Here is a 15,505-nt window from a genome sequence, read left to right on the forward strand (position 1 = left end):
GGACTCTCATGTAAGGGGGAGCTCTGATACGGACTCTCATATAAGAGGAGCTCTGCTGCTGACTCTCATGTAAGGGGAGGATTCTGATGCAGACTCTCATGTAAGGGGGAGGGGGCTCTGATGTGGACTCTCATGTAAGGGGGGGGGGGGGCTCTGATGCAGACTCTCATGTAAGGGGGGGCTCTGATGCGGACTCTCATGTAAGGGGGGGAATCTGCTGAGGACTCCCATGTAAGGGGGGGGGGCTCTGATGCAAAGACACTGAACAGCTAAGTGTTAAAGGGATCCGGTTGCGTCGCGCGGTGCGGACAAATCGCAGAATTTGTTGCCATGACTGTAGACGAATCGTGCGGCGGAGCCGGAGGTGGGAGGAGCCAGAGGTGGGAGGAGTCACCTTTGTGGAGCTGGGAGTTCCGGGCTGCAGTTAAAAGTTCCACAATGTCCTTCAATTGTTCCCGGGACGTTCCCCTCCCCCCCCCCCTGAGCTGGAGATTTCAGAGGATCAGCTCCCCTCCCTGTCCTTGGACTGAGAGACGGGGGAAGGGGAGAGGAACCAACTCAGTGCAGACAGGAGATGGGAGGGCTTCTCTACTGTGAGAGTGCGACCACCGGGACTGTGCGGTAATAGACAGAGGGGATGTAATAATGATGTATCAATACATAGAACCAATATATAGATAAACATGTCTCTATACAGGATCAATAGATAGATGATATCAGTATACAGGACAAATATAAGTTAGTGGGAAGTCTTCTTTACAGTAAGAGTTCAACAACCAGGACTGTATAATCTGAGAATTTGAAAATTTAGAACAATGATGTATCAATACATAGAACCAATATATAGATAAACATGTCCGTATACAGGATCAATATATATATAGAGATAATATCAGTATATAGGATCAATATATAGATTAGTTGGAAGTCTTTACAGTAAGAGCGCAACAACCAGGACGGTATAATCTGGAAGTAAAAAAAAATTACAACAATGATGTATCAATAGATAGATGATGATGTCAGCATACGGGATCAATATATAGAGGATATCAGTATGTAAGATCAATATAAATTAGTGGGAAGTCTTCTTTACAGTAAGAGTGCAACAACAAGGACTGTAAATAGGAAAACCTGGAACAATGATGTATCAATACATAGAACCAATATATAGATAAATATGTCAGTATACAGGGTCAACATATAGATGATGTCAGTATAAAGGACCAATATAAAGATTAGTGGGAAGTCTTCTTTACAGTAAGAGTACAACAACCAGGACTGTAAATAGGAAAACCTGGAACAATGATTTATCAATACAAAGCACCAATATATAGATAAAGATGTCAGTATAGAGGATCGCTATATAGATGATATCAGTCTACCGGGCTCAATGTAGATTTAGTGGGAGGTCTTCTTTACGGTAAGAGTGCAACAACCAGGGACAGTACAGTCCGGAAATAAGAAAACTTCGAGGTCATATAACAATCGATGTCCTTTCTGTCGGCTTCTCCCGATTGCAGACATGAGAGGTCATACATCACCATAGCCTAAGTCCCCGGTCGCAGGGGGTGTGGCTTGGCATGCGATTTGCATTCCCTGCGATTTGAAATCCGCATGCCAAGTGGCACCCAATCGCCCGCCATCACAGCGGTCCTATCGGTGCGGTTTCTGACTCGGTCGGGGCCAAGTCAGGGGTAACCGAAACGAGATCCCTCGCCTGACCCGGAAGCGGGGAGCGCTTTCCCTTTAGGGGGTGTGGCCTCACTTGGATGCGGCGTTACGACCAAAAGTGCTCATTCATTATATTGCGGCTTGCCAATTCCTCCGTGCAGCGGCTGCATTCCTTTTCTATTTAAGCTTTCTTTCCTTCGTTTTCCCCCGGCGATCCCGCCAGTAAGTCTGTTGGGGTTTTTTTTTTTTCAGCAGAACAGGCTGCAGATGTAGCAGTTAGAGGGTCGAGGCAAACCGTTTGCCACTGGCTGGGGGGAGCGTGCGATGCATTGGAAGATGACAAGACGCATTTTATAGCTTCTTCTTCCAGAGATCTTCCATGAAACGCCTGCGCTTTCCAAAATACCCGCCCCTGACCCCTGCGCTCTCTAAAGGACCTGCCCCTGACCCCTGCGCTCTCTAAAGGACCTGCCCCTGACCCCTGCGCTCTCTAAAGGACCTGCCCCTGACCCCTGCGCTCTCTGCAGGACCTGCCCCTGACCCCTGCGCTCTCTGCAGTACCCGCCCCTGACCCCTGTGCTTTCCGCAATACCCACCCGTAACCCCTGCGCTCTCCGTAATACCCGCCCCTGACCCCTGCACTCTCCGTAATACCCGCCCCTGACCCCTGCACGCTCTGCAATACCTGCGCCTGACCCCTGCGCTTTCCATAATACCCGCCCCTGACCCCTGCACGCTCTGCAATACCTGCGCCTGACCCCTGCGCTTTCCATAATACCCGCCCCTGACCCCTGCGCTTTCCGAAATACCCGCTCCTGACCCCTGCGCTCTCTGCAGTACCCGCCCCTAACCCCTGCGCTCTCCGCAATACCTGCGCCTGACCCCTGCGCTCTCCATAATACCCGCCCCTGACCCCTGCGCTTTCCATAATACCCGCCCCTGACCCCTGCGCTTTCCGAAATACCCGCTCCTGACCCCTGCGCTCTCTGCAGTACCCGCCCCTAACCCCTGCGCTCTCCGCAATACCCACCCCTGCGCTCTACGCCGTACCACCCCGACCCCTGCGCTCTACGCAGTACCCGCCCCTGACCCCTGCGCTCTACGCAGGACCCGCCCCTGACCCCTGCACGCTCTGCAATACCCGCCCCTGACCCCTGCACGCTCTGCAATACCCGCGCCTGACCCCTGCGCTCTCCGCAGTACCCGCCCCTAACCCCTGCGCTCTCCATAATACCCGCCCCTGACCCCTGCGCTTTCCATAATACCCGCCCCTGACCCCTGCGCTTTCCGAAATACCCGCCCCTGACCCCTGCACTCTCTGCAGTACCCACCCCTGACCCCTGCGCTCTCCGCAGTACCCGCCCCTGACCCCTGCGCTCTCCGCAGGACCCGCCCCTTACCCATGCGCTCTCCACCGTACCCGCCCTGACCCCTGCGCACTCCGCCGTACCCGCCCCTGACCCCTGCAATCTCCGCAGTACCCGCCCCTCACCCCTGCGCTCTCCGCAGAACCCGCCCCTCACCCCTGCGCTCTCCGCAGGACCCGCCCCAGACCCCTGCGCTCTCCGCAGGACCCGCCCCAGACCCCTGCGCTCTCCGCAGGACCTGCCCCTGACCCCTGCGCTCTCTGCAGTACCCGCCCCTGACCCCTGTGCTTTCCGCAATACCCACCCGTAACCCCTGCGCTCTCCGTAATACCCGCCCCTGACCCCTGCACTCTCCGTAATACCCGCCCCTGACCCCTGCACGCTCTGCAATACCTGCGCCTGACCCCTGCGCTTTCCATAATACCCGCCCCTGACCCCTGCACGCTCTGCAATACCTGCGCCTGACCCCTGCGCTTTCCATAATACCCGCCCCTGACCCCTGCGCTTTCCGAAATACCCGCTCCTGACCCCTGCGCTCTCTGCAGTACCCGCCCCTAACCCCTGCGCTCTCCGCAATACCTGCGCCTGACCCCTGCGCTCTCCATAATACCCGCCCCTGACCCCTGCGCTTTCCATAATACCCGCCCCTGACCCCTGCGCTTTCCGAAATACCCGCTCCTGACCCCTGCGCTCTCTGCAGTACCCGCCCCTAACCCCTGCGCTCTCCGCAATACCCACCCCTGCGCTCTACGCCGTACCACCCCGACCCCTGCGCTCTACGCAGTACCCGCCCCTGACCCCTGCGCTCTACGCAGGACCCGCCCCTGACCCCTGCACGCTCTGCAATACCCGCCCCTGACCCCTGCACGCTCTGCAATACCCGCGCCTGACCCCTGCGCTCTCCGCAGTACCCGCCCCTAACCCCTGCGCTCTCCATAATACCCGCCCCTGACCCCTGCGCTTTCCATAATACCCGCCCCTGACCCCTGCGCTTTCCGAAATACCCGCCCCTGACCCCTGCGCTCTCTGCAGTACCCACCCCTGACCCCTGCGCTCTCCGCAGTACCCGCCCCTGACCCCTGCGCTCTCCGCAGGACCCGCCCCTTACCCATGCGCTCTCCGCCGTACCCGCCCTGACCCCTGCGCACTCCGCCGTACCCGCCCCTGACCCCTGCAATCTCCGCAGTACCCGCCCCTCACCCCTGCGCTCTCCGCAGAACCCGCCCCTCACCCCTGCGCTCTCCGCAGGACCCGCCCCAGACCCCTGCGCTCTCCGCAGGACCCGCCCCAGACCCCTGCGCTCTCCGCAGGACCCGCCCCAGACCCCTGCGCTCTCCGCCGTACCCGCCCCTCACCCCTGCGCTCTCCGCAGTACCCGCCCCTGACCCCTGCAATCTCCGCAGTACCCGCCCCTGACCCCTGCAATCTCCGCAGTACCCGCCCCTGACCCCTGCACTCTCCGCAATACCCGCCCCTGACCCCTGCAATCTCCGCAGTACCCGCCCCTGACCCCTGCAATCTCCGCAGTACCCGCCCCTGACCCCTGCACTCTCCGCAGTACCCGCCCCTCACCCCTGCGCTCTCCGCAGTACCCACCCCTGACCCCTGCACTCTGTGAGATATGCACTCTTGCACCCCGCTCTCTATATTTCATCCACTCCCCGCAGTAATCTGGCCAACAGAGATCTGCTTCAGATACCATTTGAAAGGAAAGACGCATGACCGCCATGTTGGATTTGCACCTTTATTTGATCACCTTGCGGGGTCAGGTCGGTCTCCGGGGTTGGTGATGGATGGAGAGGTCTGGACGTCTGTCTGGATGAGGTAAGATGATGTGCTGGTTTCCTGTCGCTGCGATTAGGAGGTGGAGCGCAGTGCGGACACAATCCTGCGCAGTACTGTCAGGGCTGCGCGTTCTGCGATGTCATTGGACGAGAGGATGAGGGGCCCATTCACACTCTGGCATCCCGGTGCATTGCAATGCCGCTGCGCGCTACGCTATTTTTTGTCTGCATTTGGACTGGCGGGACACCGAAATGTCCGAAGAAACTGGGCATGCGTCATTTTTGGCAACGCATGACAACGCATGCAAAAGCATCATTGTGCGCCGCAACACCCAATGTACGTAACGCAACTCGCAATGTACTGCAGCATAAAAGCGTTTTGGCCCCTCAACTCCCATTCACCCGATGCGGCGCGTAGACGTGCGGTCGCGCTTCAGGCATAGGGCGGCCCATTCATTTCAGTGGCACACCAAACGCGCTCATGCACCTTTTTCATGCGTTTACCGTCGCCTTTTGCCACGCATTAATAGGAGCGCCTTGTTTGCTGCGTTTGGGATGCGATTAACAATGATTGGCGCGTGTTTTTAGCACATTTTGAGAACATGCGCAGAGTTGCGCAATTTTTTGTGCATCGGAAACATGCGCATAGTCTACACGCTTTCCTGACCCCGAGAGAAACGCACCGCACTGAATGTCAATGGCTTCTCGACGCATTTGCTGACTCGCGGGTTTTCAAGTATGCCAAAGTGCATAGTGCTTCACGGTGCGTTTCAGAAAGGAGTCAGGGACCGCCCATCGTTACGAATGGGCCGCGCTGAACACGACGCAGGAAAAATGCGCAGAAACCTGGTCACATCTGTAGGTGGGAACTGAGTCTGATGACCCGATCATGTGCGTAGCGTGAAAAAACCCCCAACATTCATTCGGTGAAATGCACCAACGCATGTCAACAGGCATCAAGGCAATGCGTCTGTCGTGATACGTAAAAGAATTTTGACCCCTGATGTGGTCTTTACCGAAAACGCATTTAATGACGCAGTGTAACTCGCAGTAAAAATACAGCTCATCGCATTAAAAAATGAATGCGTCAGCGTGCGTTATCTGTGTTTTTAGGTGCGCTGCGGTGTAAATGAGCCCTAAAACGTGGCGTGGACACATTTTTTTTTTGTTCCAGCGCATAATGCGCATTCGCCTCATACATTGCGTGCTGCAGCGCATAATGTGCATTTGTGTGCTGTGGTCCAATTCGTACATTGCGTGCTGCAGAGCATAATGCGTATTCGCCTTTTGCGGTCCAATTTGTACATTGCATGCTGCAGCGCATAATGCGCATTCGCCTTTTGCGGTCTGATTCGTACATTGCGTGCTGCAGTGCATAATGCGCATTCGCGTGTTGCTGTCCGATTCGTACATTGCGTGCTGCGGCGCATAATGCGCATTCACCCTCCTACACTTGCCACGCGAACGCGGCCTTAGGCAATGCAGCTGTTGCACCACGACATGCGTGGACGAGGTACCATGGGTTGTGGCGTGCCAAACAATGGCGCATTTCTGGTTTTAGGACGTTTGGGCGCATCGCCAGCCCACGCGCGGTCATCCCCAGGGTGCCAGCGTCTGATTGGACCCTTAATGAATGACCTAGAGACTGTTTTGGATTTTTTTTTTTGCAATGGGGGGGGGGGGGGGCTATGAATCTGCGTCCTGCACAAAAAAAAAACACGCATGGAAATGAATAAAGAAATGTTAATTTTTGCACCTGTGGCCGGTCGTCAGAGAGCGCAGCTCGCCAAGGCGGTTTTTATTTCTTAGTGAGAGGAGAAGGCGGATGTCGCGCGGGGCGGAGAGGAGAAGGCGGCTGTCGCGCGGGGCGGAGAGGAGAAGGCGGCTGTCGCGCGGGGCGGAGAGGAGAAGGCGGCTGTCACGCGGGGCGGAGAGGAGAAGGCGGCTGTCGTGTTCGGTGGAGAGGAGAACGCAGCTGTTGCGTGTGGTGGAGAGGAGAATGCAGTTGTTGCGTGAGGCGGAGAGGAGAACGCGGCTGTCGCGCGGGGGGGGGGAAAGGAGAATGCGGCTGTCGCGCGCGGCGGAGAGGAGAAGGCGGCTGTCGCGCGCGGCGGAGAGGAGAAGGCGGCTGTCGCGCGGGGCGGAGAGGAGAAGGCGGCTGTCGCGCGGGGCGGAGAGGAGAAGGCGGCTGTCGCGCGGGGCGGAGAGAAGGCGGCTGTCGCGCGGGGCGGAGAGGAGAAGGCGGCTGTCGCGCGGGGCGGAGAGGAGAAGGCGGCTGTTGTGTTCGGTGGAGAGGAGAAGGCGGCTGTCGCGCGGGGCGGAGAGGAGAAGGCGGCTGTTGTGTTCGGTGGAGAGGAGAAGGCGGCTGTCGTGTTCGGCGGAGAGGAGAAGGCGGCTGTCGTGTTCGGCGGAGAGGAGAAGGCGGCTGTCGCGCGGGGCGGAGAGGAGAAGGCGGCTGTCGCGCGGGGCGGAGAGGAGAAGGCGGCTGTCGCGCGGGGCGGAGAGGAGAAGGCGGCTGTCGCGCGGGGCGGAGAGGAGAAGGCGGCTGTCGCGCGGGGCAGAGAGGAGAAGGCGGCTGTTGTGTTCGGTGGAGAGGAGAAGGCGGCTGTCGCGCGGGGCGGAGAGGAGAAGGCGGCTTAAGAGATTGTATATTTTGTGTATTGATTCGTATCGATTTTCATCCCATCTGATTCTATACAGAGGACCTGTCTGAGAATAACATGGGCTCAGATCCACCCAATCATAAGGCACTTGGCGTAGTCATCCACCAATCAAATTTCAGAATTCACAATTAATCCCGAATGAGAAGAAGTTTTCAACAATTAAATCCCCCCCCGGACAGGGTGGGGCGTTTAGGGTGGTGGGGTTCCTGTAGTTCTTTTTCTCTCCTGCACAGCGATTCCGCCGCCATCTACAGTTTCGAGAACTGAACGAGGTTCCGGTTGATCTCGGACACATTGCGGCAACCTAGGAAAAACAAAGATGGAGTATAGAACGTCAGCGGAGAATTCGGGGATCTGGGGGATGGGAACAAGGACAGTGCTCTAAGACACGGGGTCTCCAAACTTCCACATTTGCATCCACATTTGTTCAGTGCGTGTAAAAAAAATCGAATGTTAGTCATTCATAAAAAAAAAAAAAAAGTTGTTCCAGAAAATACCTCATTAAGGCCACTAGATGGAGCTGAGCATCATAGTAAAGAAGTATTCATTCCCGATGATCCTCAGCTCCATCTAGTGGCCACAATGCAGTATTTTCCTGAACCATGCTTTAGGAATGAATAACATTCGACCTGTGGAGGAAATAGGGGGAACACTCGATTTTGCCCCAGTTTTGCTGGACAAATTATTTTTTTTTTAAGTCATGTTATGAGATCCTGTACACAACATCACAGGAAGCGCTGGAGGGCTCCTTGTACAGCTTTGCAGCCTCAGTGAGCATGCGCAATCTGTCTGTCTGCTCCCCTCCTCCCGCCTAGCATTCCTCTACAGAAGTGCACCTCCTGGCAGCAGTACTGGACAGCACCGTGGATGGGGGGGGGCTACAGGCAGCACCCTAATACTGGGTCCGGGTCTAAGCAGGAGCCCCGCGAATTCTAATGACGGCTCTGCATCCAGTCATCCAGAAGTTTTTCATTCCAAAGTCCACTCAGTTCCCCGAGAACCTCTAGTGAATGAATAACATTCGACCTGTGGTGCCCAACAACTGGAGTGCCAGGCTCGCTTACTGACTGGCCGCCAGCCAGCATGTGACCCGCCCCCTCCCCACTGGGCCATATTAGCTAGCTCAAGAACGAATGGAAGATAGATTGTTCGGGGACCCCATGACTTGTGATGGTGGCCCTGGGACTGCAGCTTCTGTACAGCGCTGCGGTATATGTCAGAGCTATATAAATGTATAATAATAATAGGATGTGACTGTGGGGGAGGGGACATTAGAGTGTAAGCTCCTCTGGTACAGAGACTGATGTGACTGTGGGGGAGGGGACATTAGAGTGTAAGCTCCTCTGGTGCAGAGACTGATGTGACTGTGGGGGAGGGGACATTAGAGTGTAAGCTCCTCTGGTACAGAGACTGATGGGACTGTGGGGGAGGGGACATTAGAGTGTAAGCTCCTCTGGTTCAGAGACTGATGTTCCTGGCTCAGTGATCTCTGTACAGCGCTGCGGTATATGTCAGAGCTATATAATGTATAATAGTAGTGTCCCATCATTGGCTGTGACGTCACAGTCTTACCTGAGAGTGCCATGGACAAGCGGAATTCATCGGTGAGAATTTGCAGCACGCCCCGGACGCCCTCTTCTCCCTAACAGTAAATAAGGGGAGAAGCAGATGAAAGTTTGTTCGATTCAGAACCCGTAAAATCGATAAAGTGTATGAAGAGCTAAAACATTTTTTTATTGCCGCCTGTGTCCCCGCTGGGAAGATTAGCCCTCTATTTGTCCGAATGACCTTGGTCTCCGGCACGGACTGTGATGGGGAATCCAACATTTTGGAGGAACAGAAGGGGAGCTCTTCTGATGGGGACACCTTTTATCGGTGATTTCTACTCCGGAGAGATTTCCTTTTACTTCCTGTTGTGTCTCTGGGACAGGAAATGAAGGGAAATCTCCCCAAAAGGGTAAAAAAAGTGAACAGGAAACTGAACTGTTTCCTACTCTGCACAAAACATTTGCCGTTGTCTATGCAAAAGCCTGAGCTGGCTGTAGAGTACGTAAAAGAGCATCAATATGGCGGCTCCACCATTTACAATGTTACAGAAGATGACAGGGGTCAGTAGGGTGGAGGATGGGGTCAGTGGGGCAGAGGACAGGGGTCAGTAGGGTGGAGGATGGGGTCAGTGGGGCAGAGGACAGGGGTCAGTAGGATGGAGGATGGGGTCAGTGGGGCAGAGGACAGGGGTCAGTAGGGTGGGGGAAGGGGTCAGGAAGACAGAGGACAGGGGTCAGTAGGGTGGAGGATGGGGTCAGGAAGACAGAGGACAGGGGTCAGTAGGGTGGAGGATGGGGTCAGTGGGGCAGAGGACAGGGGTCAGTAGGGTGGAGGATAGGGTCAGTGGGGCAGAGGACAGGGGTCAGTAGGGTGGAGGATGGGGTCAGTGGGGCAGAGGACAGGGGTCAGTAGGGTGGAGGATGGGGTCAGTGGGGCAGAGGACAGGGGTCAGTAGGATGGAGGATGGGGTCAGTGGGGCAGAGGACAGGGGTCAGTAGGGTGGGGGATGGGGTCAGGAAGACAGAGGACAGGGGTCAGTAGGGTGGAGGATGGGGTCAGGAAGACAGAGGACAGGGGTCAGTAGGGTGGAGGATGGGGTCAGTGGGGCAACGGACAGGGGTCAGTAGGGTGGAGGATGGGGTCAGGCAGACAGAGGACAGGGGTCAGTAAAGTGGAGGAGGGGGTCAGTGGGGCAGAGGACAGGGGTCAGTAGGGTGGAAGATGAAGTCAGGAAGACAGAGGACAGTGGTCAGTAGGGTGGAGAATGGGGTCAGGAAGATAGGGGTCAGTAGGGTGGAAGATGAAGTCAGTCAAACAGAGGACAGGGGTCAGGGTGGGGTCAGGAAGACAGAGGACAGGGGTCAGTAGGGTGGAGGATGGGGTCAGGAAGACAGAGGACAGGGGTCAGTAGTGTGGAGGATGGGGTCAGGAAGAGGACAAGTGTCAATAGGGTCGAGGATGGGGTCAGGAGGACCGGGTCAGTGGGGCAGGGGACAGGGGTCAACAGGGTGGAGGATGAGGTCAGGAGGACAAGGGTCAGTAGGGTGGAAGATAGGGTCAGGAAGACAGAGGACAGGGGTCAGTGAGGCAGAGGACAGGGGTGAACAGGGTGGACGATGGGGTCAGCAAGACAGAGGACAGGGGTCAACAGCACAGAGGAAAGGGGTCAGTAGGGTGGAGAATGGGGTTAGCAAGATAGAGGACAGGGTCAGCGGGGCAGAAGACAGGGTCAGCGGGGCAGAAGACAGGGGTCAGAAGGAAGGAGGATGGAGTCAGCAAGACAGAGGACAGGGTCAGTGGGGCAAAGGACAGGGGTCAGTAGGGTGGAGGATGGGGTCAGGAAGACAGAGGACAGGGGTCAGTAGGGTGGAGGATGGGGTCAGTGGGGCAGAGGACAGGGGTCAGTAGGGTGTAGGATGGGGTCAGGAAGACAGAGGACAGGGGTCAGTAGGGTGGAAGATGGGGTCAGGTGGGCAGCGGACAGGGGTCAGTAGGGTGGAAGATGAAGTCAGGAAGACAGAGGACAGGGGTCAGTAGGGTGGAAGATGGGCTCAGGAAGACAGAAGACAGGGGTCAGTAGAATGGAGGATGGGGTCAGGAAGACAGAGGACAGGTGACAGTAGGGTGGAGGATGGGGTCAGGAAGACAGAGGACAGGGGTCAGTAGGGTGGAGGATGGGGTCAGGAAGACAGAGGACAAGGGTCAATAGGGTCAAGGATGGGGTCAGGAGGACAGGGGTCAGTGGGGCAGGGGACAGGGGTCAACAGGGTGGAGGATGAGGTCAGGAGGACAAGGGTCAGTAGGGTGGAAGATAGGGTCAGGAAGACAGAGGACAGGGGTCAGTAGGGTGGAGAATGGGGTTAGCAAGATAGAGGACAGGGTCAGCGGGGCAGAAGACAGGGTCAGAAGGGTGGAGGATGGAGTCAGCAAGACAGAGCACAGGGTCAGTGGGGCAAAGGACAGATGTCAGTAGGGCAGAGGACAGGGGTCAGTAGGGCAGAGGACAGGGGTCAGCGGGGCAGAGGACAGGGGTCAACAGGGCAGAGGACAGGGGTCAACAGGGCAGAGGACAGGGGTCAACAAGACAGAGAGTGTGGGGCAGTGGACAGGGGTCAGTAGGGTGGAGGATGGGGTCAGGAAGACAGAGGACAGGGGTCAGTAGTGTGGAGGATGGGGTCAGGAAGACAGAGGACAGGGGTCAATAGGGTCGAGGATGGGGTCAGGAGGACAGGGGTCAGTGGAGCAGGGGACAGGGGTCAACAGGGTGGAGGATGAAGTCAGGAGGACAAGGGTCAGTAGGGTGGAAGATAGGGTCAGGAAGACAGAGAACAGGGGTCAGTGAGGCAGAGGACAGGGGTGAACAGGGTGGACGATGGGGTCAGCAAGACAGAGGACAGGGGTCAACAGCGCAGAGGACAGGGGTCAGTAGGGTGGAGAATGGGGTTAGCAAGATAGAGGACAGGGTCAGCGGGGCAGAAGACAGGGGTCAGAAGGGTGGAGGATGGAGTCAGCAAGACAGAGCACAGGGTCAGTGGGGCAGAGGACAGGGGTCAACGGGGCAGAGGACAGGGGTCAACGGGGCAGAGGACAGGGGTCAACGGGGCAGAGGACAGGGGTCAACAGGGCAGAGGACAGGGGTCAACAGGGCAGAGGACAGGGGTCAACAGGGCAGAGGACAGGGGTCAACAGGGCAGAGGACAGGGGTCAACAGGGCAGAGGACAGGGGTCAGTAGGGCGGAGGAAGGGGTCAACAAGACAGAGAGTATGGGGTAAGTGGGGCAGTGGACAAGGGTCAGTAGGGTGGAGGATGGGGTCAGGAAGACAGAGGACAGGGGTCAATAGTGTGGAGGATGGGGTCAGGAAGACAGAGGACAGGGGTCAATAGGGTCGAGGATGGGGTCAGGAGGACAGGGGTCAGTGGGGTGGAAGATAGGGTCAGGAAGACAGAGGACAGGGGTCAGTGAGGCAGAGGACAGGGGTGAACAGGGTGGACGATGAGGTCAGCAAGACAGAGGACAGGGGTCAACAGAGCAGAGGACAGGGGTCAGTAGTGTGGAAAATGGGGTTAGCAAGATAGAGGACAGGGTCAACGGGGCAGAAGACTGGGTCAGCGGGGCGGAAGACAGGGGTCAGAAGGGTGGAGGATGGAGTCAGCAAGACAGAGGACAGGGTAAGTGAAGCAAAGGACAGATGTCAGTAGGGCAGAGGACAGGGGTCAGTGGGGCAGAGGACAGGGGTCAACAGGGCAGAGGACAGAGGTCGATGGGGCAGAGGACAGAGGTCGATGGGGCAGAGGACAGAGGTCGATGGGGCAGAGGACAGAGGTCAGTAGGGCGGAGGAAGGGGTCAACAAGACAGAGAGTATGGGGTAAGTGGGGCAGAGGACAGGGGTCAGCAGGGTGGAGGATGGGGTCATCAGAGTGGGGAATGGGTCAGTGGGGCAGAGGATAAAGGTCAGTGCTGGCAAGACACACAGCAGAGCTCCCCCCCCCCCCCCCCAACACAGCACATAAATGAGATCAGATTCTTTTACAGACACAGCCTCCACCTGCACAATGTGTAGCCGGCTACTGCAGCTGTGCTGGAGATTTCACAGGTCAGAGCAGCAACATACTGTGCAGATGGAGGTTGTGTCTGTAAAAGAATCCGATTTCATCTATGTGCTGTGTGGGAGGACGAGATCTGCCCCGGGGATGGGAGGAGGAGAACAGCAGGCCGGGCACAGCATCCATAGAGGGAGGGCGCAGCATACCCTAGGTCCAGCTTATATCTACTAAATGCAGGCAAACTGGATGAGGTGGGAAGAGCCAGCGGGGCGCCTTCCTGTGTAGCCAGCTGCAAGCACCGGCCAGCTGGAGGCTCTGATTGGACGGTTGGATAAATGGCTCTATATTTAGGATGTATCCGGTCTATAAACCAGAGGCTCTGATTGGACGGTTGGATAAATGGTTCTATATTTAGGACGTATCCGGTCTATAAACCAGAGGCTCTGATTGGACGGTTGGATAAATGGCTCTATATTTAGGACGTATCTGGTCTATAAACCAGAGGCTCTGATTGGACGGTTGGATAAATGGTTCTATATTTAGGACGTATCTGGTCTATAAACCAGAGGCTCTGATTGGACGGTTGGATAAATGGTTCTATATTTAGGACGTATCTGGTCTATAAACCAGAGGCTCTGATTGGACGGTTGGATAAATGGTTCTATATTTAGGACGTATCCGGTCTATAAACCAGAGGCTCTGATTGGACGGTTGGATAAATGGTTCTATATTTAGGACGTATCTGGTCTATAAACCAGAGGCTCTGATTGGACGGTTGGGTAAATGGCTCTATATTTAGGATGTATCCGGTCTATAAACCAGAGGCTCTGATTGGACGGTTGGATAAATGGCTCTATATTTAGGATGTATCCGGTCTATAAACCAGAGGCTCTGATTGGACGGTTGGGTAAATGGCTCTATATTTAGGATGGATCCAGTCTATAAACCAGAGGCTCTGATTGGACGGTTGGGTAAATGGCTCTATATTTAGGATGTATCCGGTCTATAAACCAGAGGCTCTGATTGGACGGTTGGGTAAATGGCCCTATATTTAGGATGGATCCAGTCTATAAACCAGAGGCTCTGATTGGACGGTTGGGTAAATGGTTCTATATTTAGGATGGATCCGGTCTATAAAAAATTTCAAGAATTCATAATTGGACAATAAAGGTATCTTTATAGACAAACCTTGTAGGCGAGACCCCACACAATGGGCCGTCCAATGAACACACACTTTGCCCCCAGGGCCAAGGCCTTCAGGACATCACTTCCTGTTCTTATGCCGCCATCTATGTACACCTCAATGCGGCCCTGGACCGCCTCCACGATCTCGGAAAGAGCATCAATCTGTGAAAAGGTTTGGACAGCCTCAGAAACATGAGCCACAAACAGTCAGTAATACAGTCCAGACCAAGGGCGGACTGACCATTTGGAAACTCGGGCACTGCCCGAGGGCCCGGGGTCAGTAGGGGGCCCCATGAGATGCCCCTGGTACCTTTTTCATAGGCTTTTTTGAGTTTGGGCAAGGACACAGGGGCCCCATGATCCCCTATTGCCCGGGGGCCCCATGAGTTGTCAGTCCGCCCCTGGTCCAGACACCTACATTGTGTTCATTTACTGCACAGAACCTGATGCCCCGTCATGGGCATCCCCTGCAATGTCTGGAGGTTCACTGTACTAGAAGCTTTACCTCTGAAATACATCTGCTGAAATTTTAGAGTGATGCCCGGGCTGTGCCCTTCCGGGGTGAATGAGGTGACCATAATACAGCCAGAGTCTTCACCTACCATTCTACAATCTGCAATGCCCAAGCTCCTTGCTGATTGGATTTGTCACACTCCCCCCTCCTCCACTCCAGTGCCAGGTCACCTCTTTGGAGCACAACCATCTGGAATGTTGGCACTAATGCGAGTCAGGAGACAGCTCTCCTCTTTGCTGCCATCCTTCATCGCCCCATTAACCGTGTGACTCCTAAGTACCCTGAGAACCCCATGTCACCCCATGACCCCAGTGACTCCAGGGAACCCTGAGAATCCCATGTCACCCCATGACCCCAGTGACACCTAAATACCCTGAGAATCCCATATCACCCCATGACCCTAGTGACTGCAGAGAACCCTGAGAATCCCATGTCACCCCATGACCCCAGTGACACCTAAATACCCTGAGAATCCCATATCACCCCATGACCCTAGTGACTGCAGAGAACCCTGAGAATCCCGTCACCCCATGACCACAGTGATTCCTAAGTACCCTGAGAATCCCATGTCACCCCATGACTCCAGAGAACCCTGAGAATCCCATGGCACCTCATGACCCCAGTGACTCCAGAGAACCCTGAGAATCCCATGTCACCTCATGACCCCAGTGACTCCAGAGAACCCTGAGAATCCCATGTCACCCCATGACCCCAGTGACTCCTAAGT

The 15,505-nt window shown here is 55.7% G+C and overlaps 1 protein-coding gene across 3 annotated transcripts in view; it reads right to left on the minus strand.

The window, feature by feature from the left end:
• Positions 1-4,768: 4,768 nt before the first annotated feature.
• Positions 4,769-15,505, minus strand: part of LOC149431149 (2-Hydroxyacid oxidase 2-like) — a 42,828-nt gene continuing 32,091 nt past the window's right edge. For all 3 annotated transcript variants that reach the window (XM_089665861.1, XM_089665862.1, XM_089665863.1), the window contains exons 6-8: positions 14,268-14,426; positions 9,058-9,127; positions 4,769-7,789 (exon numbers count right to left, since the gene is read on the minus strand). In XM_089665861.1, the coding sequence (XP_089521987.1) occupies positions 7,734-7,789; positions 9,058-9,127; positions 14,268-14,426 (285 nt within the window). In that variant the 3' untranslated portion in view covers positions 4,769-7,733. The remainder of the gene's footprint in view (positions 7,790-9,057; positions 9,128-14,267; positions 14,427-15,505) is intronic.

This window comes from Staurois parvus, unplaced genomic scaffold (genome assembly GCF_062004578.1).
Source record: "Staurois parvus isolate SC_StPar_1 unplaced genomic scaffold, SC_StPar_1.0 ptg002378l, whole genome shotgun sequence".
NCBI classification, from domain to species: domain Eukaryota; kingdom Metazoa; phylum Chordata; class Amphibia; order Anura; family Ranidae; genus Staurois; species Staurois parvus.